General features: G+C 43.3%; 1 protein-coding gene across 1 annotated transcript in view; it reads left to right on the forward strand.

The window, feature by feature from the left end:
* Positions 1 to 6,000, forward strand: part of Erich6b (glutamate rich 6B) — a 44,932-nt gene that overhangs the window by 24,280 nt on the left and 14,652 nt on the right. Inside the window, 1 exon segment of the mRNA XM_010637113.2 lies at positions 1,089 to 1,177. Coding sequence (XP_010635415.1) covers positions 1,089 to 1,177 — 89 coding nt within the window.

The raw sequence follows: 6,000 nt of genomic DNA on the forward strand, positions 1-6,000 counted from the left end.
TTCAGTACTTAAGCCAAAATCAGGAAGCAGTCTACAAATCTAATGGGTCTAGCAGGGTCATAAGTATGTCCCTTCTCCACCCCCAAAGTTGCAATGAAGATGCAAAATGAAACTAAGTAAATCAGCCCAGTGTCAGCCTGGTGGATTTTCAAGGTTCTCCCTTTCCCTAGCTTGAAGGGGCTGATGTCATCCTGAAGCTGAGGCAACAGGTCACTGTCAGTTCCCTGGGGGCCCAATTATCCAGTGAGAGTCACTTTCTCCAAGTTCTTGCCTCAGAAGCCTCCCCTTCCCAGAAGGGTGGAAGAGAGGCCCAAATTATAGTTATCAATTCACAATTCAATTTGCACCATCACAACAGAGGCTTTCAGCCATCTCCCAGCCCCAGAGAGTCACTCGGCCATGGCTGTCCCTGAGGAATAAGGACTCACATGGTCCTCTCTAATGCTCTGATTAGCAATTATGAACCACTGGCAACTCTAGAAATTGGCCATTTTTGACCAAACTGGTGGGAGATAGAAATAGTTCTTGGGATTCCTGAGAGAAAAAGCACATGCAGAGTAAATCTCCCCTTAGAGTAAAATCTAAAGTCTTTCCCGCAGCGGACAGTTGTTTCTGCAAGCTGGTCCTGCCCCTCTGTCGGCTCTCTGACTTCATCTGCTGTGCCTCTTCATGCTCCTTCCAGATATCCTGGCCCCTTGCAATTTTTCAATAGGTGTAGTGGCCCAGCATTTTCACCCCAGGGCTTTGCACCTCCTAGTCCCCCTTTAGGAATGCCCTTCCCTCGCTGCCCGCCTGCTCATCCCCTCACTCCTTCAGGACTCAGTGGAAAAGTACTTTGACAGACTGACATCACCAACCACCAGGGGCACACAGCCTCGCATCCTTACCTCAGGCCCAGATACTGACCCTTTCATTCCTACTGTATCAGCACCCCCAAGTTGAATTGTAGCCGATTTAATGAATGTATTTAGTCTCATTGAGGATTTATGCATTTGAAAAGGCAAAGGTAAATATCATAAATTTCTTTCTTTCTTTTGGTTCCCCCTTCCAAATGCCTTTCCTTTCAATGTGCCTGTCACAATCGAAAGCCATGGATATTTATAAAAAGACCTTTTGGGAATCCCTAATGAAGGAGCATAATACTGACAAGGAGGAAGCCAAGGACTTTCATGAGAATGTAAGTTGGATAAAAATTTGAAACCATCTCCCCCAAATATCAGAGCAGGAGGCACCCACAGGCAGCGCATCTTCTGCACAGTTGTGTGAGGTCATCAAACAGTAGGCACACTTGGCAGCCTGCCAGAGAGCCTCGTGGGACAAGTGGGCTGAGCAGAGGAGTTCCCATTGCAAGCCCCAGGCCGTTGCAGGGCTTTGCCATGAAAGGACTTTAGGCAGTTGTGTGACACAACCAGATTGTTTTTGTTTACTTAGGTAGTCTGACTCAGCGTAGTTTTTGAATTATGCAACTATCATGTACATGATTTTTAAATATTGAAATGGTCAGAAGGCTGATTCTGCCTTCTGCCTTGCAGGCACAAGGACCCAAGTTCGATCCTGGATACCAAAAAAAAAAAAAAAGTCTGTAAAATAAATTTTCCAAGTCTCCACCTCCTTACTTCCCAGTAATAGCTACTATGTACTATTCTTTAGCCTTCTGGAAACTTGAATGCATATATAAATATACACATCTTTTTAAAACATGCTTGTCTATAAAAGGATAATAATATATGTTCTGTTCTTTAGCTTTCTTTTCTCTAAATAATATATTTGTGAAATCCATGGTAGTCCATTATATCTTAAACGTAATTAGCATCCTATCGATGGATGACTGTTTCTGATGATAGATAGATAGATAGGGAGGGAGGGAGGGAGGCAATGAACTATACATACATTATTACATATGCAAGTATATCTAAAGAATACATTATTAGCAGCTGAATGCTGAATCTAAAAAAAATCTGCGTCCTTAGCTCACAGGTTTACCCACACACACATAGGTTGGGCCATTTTCCTTTCCCTAGAGGCCTGGAGAATACCTCCTTCACACCTTATCTACCAAGGGTCATAACTGGGCGCATGTGACAGAGTGAAAATCACGATGTCTCACCATTCCCTCCTGCATCTCTTCATTGTGAAGGGTGCCAGGCATTTTTCACATTCACGGGTCACGTGTGTCTCTTTGTCAGAAGGGCCATCTTCTGCGTTTTGTCCACTCTTCTATTATGTTATTTCTTTTTCCTTCTGATTTGTTCATGGCTTTTATATATTAAAGAACTTAGGGGCCAGGGATATAGCTCAGTGGTGCTGTCGCCTGTCTCACAAGCGCAAGGTCCCGAGTTCAATCCCCAGTACCAAAACAATCAAAAGAACTTAGTCCTTTTCCAACATGTATGTTGTAAGGTTTTTTATTCAGTTTGTATTTTGTATTTCAAAAAAAAAATTTGGGGGGGGTACTGGGGATCGAACTCTGGACCTTGCACTTGCAAGGCAGGTGGTGGCACCACTGAGCTACATCCCCAGCCGTAAATTCCAAATTTCTTCATGATTTTTTCCATGGCATGATCATTTTTCATTTTCAGGTAGTCTCATTGATCCATTTTTTTCTTGTATAACTGCTAGGTACTGTTTTATATTTAGAAATGTCTTTTCACTCTCAAAAATATTTTATAATTCACTCATCTTTTTCTAGCTGTCTCAGGAATCTTCTTAAATATATAATGTATCTGAAGAAAACAATATGGCATAGGAGATCCATCCAGAGTCCCCAGCAGTATTAACTGAGTTCTTTCACAACTGATAGGCTCTGTACCACATTTTTAAAGGTCATTCCCTTGGTGGTATGGATGACAGATTGGAGGAGTGGGGAGATGAAGCACAGGAAGAAGAGTAGCCCCGCAGAAGCAGTACAGATGAACAAACAATAAAGCCTGGTTGTTTTGGGCCATGCCCACTACATTTGCCATGACCTAGGACACAGTAAGCTCTGTAGCCTGGGAAGCTGAAGAGAAGAAGAAGGGCATGTTTGTACAGTAAGATAGAAAGTTCCATCTGGGACAGAGTGAGTTTCAAGTACCTGTAAAACATCCAGATGAAGCCCACCTGAAAACCAGAAATAGCCAGTCTAGATCCTAGGAGAAAGCTTTTGACTGAAGTTTGGATTTGGAATCTATTAATTTGCTAAGGCCACTGTAACAGTGTCATGAGCCAAGTGGCTTAAACAGCAGAAACGTATTGACTCCCCAGTTCTGAAGGTAGAAATACAAACTCAGGGTGTCAGCTGGCTTGGTTCCTCTTGGAGCCTACGAGGGAAGGATCTGGCCCAGACCTTTCTCCTTGGCTTGTAGATGATATCTTCTCCCTGTCACCTCACATCATCTTCTCTCTGTGCGTATCTCTGTCAAAAATTGTATAAAGATACCAGTCATGCTGGATTAGGCCCGCCTTAATGACCCATTTGTCTGTCTCTCTCTTTTGTGTGTGTGTGTGTGTGTGTGTGTGTGTGTGTGTGTGTGTGTGTGTGCGTGGTACTGGTGATTGAATCTAGGACCTTCATACTGCGTTACATCTCCACCTTTTTATTTACTTTTTTGAACTAGAGTATCTCTAAGACATAAACTGCTCAGGCTGGGCTTGAACTTGTGATCCTCCTTCCCCAGGCTCCCAGAATACTAGAATTAGAGCAGTGTCCTACCACACCCAGCTCTAATAACCCCATTTTAATTTAATTACCTCTTGAAGACCCTACCTCCAAACAAGATCACAGTCTAAGGTACTAGAATTAGAACTCAACATATGAATTGGAGGCTGGGGAACACAAACCATCCCTGAACAGAATCCTCAGCATATAGTTGGAGCCTTGGAGCTCATGGAGCATTATTTTCTCACTACTGTGGATAGGCGATTTCTCCTCCCCCGCATCCACAACACATAAAAGCATGCCAGTATTAGTTGGTTTTCCTATGTGAACCTGGGAACTTTTGGTTTGCAGTTAGTATGAGGGCTTTTGGAATCCAGAAAAAAGTGTGAAAGGGGATGATTAACATGTCTTATTTTTTATCTAAATGCCAATCACTCATGAAAGCTGGTCATGAAGCACATTGTGAAATTCTGGACATAACTAGTGTTGCTGTAGGGCCCAATTGGCAAAGTATGGCACAAACCAGGGAGAGCCCTTCACCTCTAACTTCCATGCCACTTTTTCTCTCAAGAACTGGACAATCAGGACACCGAGGCAGTGCCTGTGGCACAGACCCCAGCATTCTCATGATAGGTATAGTAGTGGCCAGCTTTGCATAACCTGACACAGGCTACTTATGAAGTAAAGGGAGGTTTATTTTGGCTCATCGCCCTGGAGGTTCAAGTCTACAACCAGGCAGCTCTGTTGGTTTGGGCTCTGACAAGAGCAGCACATTATGGCAGGACTGCATGTCAGACTAAGCAGTCATATCTTGAGCCAGGAAACAAAAAGAAAGGGGAAGAGATGAGGTCGCATATCCCTTTAGAGGGCACCCCTCCAATGACCTAAAGCCCTTCCACGGGGCCCTACCTCTAAAAAGTTCCATCACCTTTGCTACAACCATGGAATCAAGCAACCCCCCAACACATGGGCCTATGGGGGACAAATATCCAAACCATAGCAGATGGTCATTTGGCTTCTCCAAGCAACCTGGTAAACCAGATGTGGCCCAGCAGAGCCACACCAGGAAAGGAAGAACAGGACGAGTGCCATACTGCACCTGCCACTCAACATTTGTGTAAATTGCTGAGGCAGTATCAGAAATCTGGGTACAAACTAGGAAGAAGAAACTAAGACTATTTGAATGGGGCTTTCAAGATATACTCTGCTACTTCGACAACTAGATTCATTGGCTAACTTTAGCTCACTATCACACACTCATTTTTATTTCTGATATACTCATGTATCACAAGCCTCACAGTGCATGCAAGTTCCTTTGGTTTCAGCAACCAGTGATTCCACTGAGAGGGGTCTCTGAACATGGGAGACCTCATCACTAAAGTGCCCAATAAATAGAGGGTAGTTATACTGCATTGGCTGGGTGAGAAAATGATACAAACTCCTAAGGTGTCACATATGTTGTCTTCATAGTGTGGAGTGGTCCAGCCTAAATGGGGCAATAACATCAAGTGGACTGTCCAGTGGAGTCTATTGTCCAGTGGATTACAATGGCCTTGTATTTTCTGGTGAACACACAGAGAATGCACAGGGTACTGGTAGATGACTGGCCACAGCAAATAAAGTCACTCCATCCCAACCAAAGTACTGACAACAATGAAGAATTTAGTGACAAGAATACCAGCAGCAAGGCCCTTACCTGAATTTGCCTAAAGGTACTGATTTGAACAAAGAGGAGAAGGGTTGTTCAGAGGACAGGAATTAGGCAAGCCAGATCTAAGGCACCAGGTTTTTCCCCAACTTGGACAAACACCAGTCATACTCTTGGATTTGTTCCACTTCCCACACAACTTTGATATTTTGGTCTTTCATGTACCATAGGAGGACAATGAGTTGATGGCAATCTGTTATCACATACTGAATGACAGTCATAATAATCTCAACCTGTAGGTAAGCTAAGAATAAGCAGCTTGACCAAGCCCTGCCTCTCCTCTCTAGAAAAGCAGCCAGCTTTCACTTTCTATTGAAGGAATCCAAAGAAAAGACTCTTGTGAGCACCCACCTAAGAGTTAGTCATTATAATAAGCACAGATCTGGGATAGAATGGTCAGATTTATAAAATACAAAGGCAGCTCATTACATGCCTGGGAGGAGTTTTTAAAGGCAAAACTGTCCAATACAATGATGTGCTAGCTACACTACTTTCTGCCAAATTCAGCCTTGTCACTGAATACATAAGCTACCCTGGGAGTCTGACTATTTTAGGGATGCAGAAAGCCTGTTATACTATTAAGACATGGAATGTTTGCATGTCCTATAGTCATCTCCACAAGTGGAAAAAGGAAATGTATACTCAATATATATAT

The sequence above is a fragment of the Fukomys damarensis genome, unplaced genomic scaffold, assembly GCF_012274545.1.
Source record: "Fukomys damarensis isolate Sample0158 unplaced genomic scaffold, DMR_v1.0_HiC HiC_scaffold_38, whole genome shotgun sequence".
NCBI classification, from domain to species: Eukaryota; Metazoa; Chordata; class Mammalia; order Rodentia; family Bathyergidae; genus Fukomys; species Fukomys damarensis.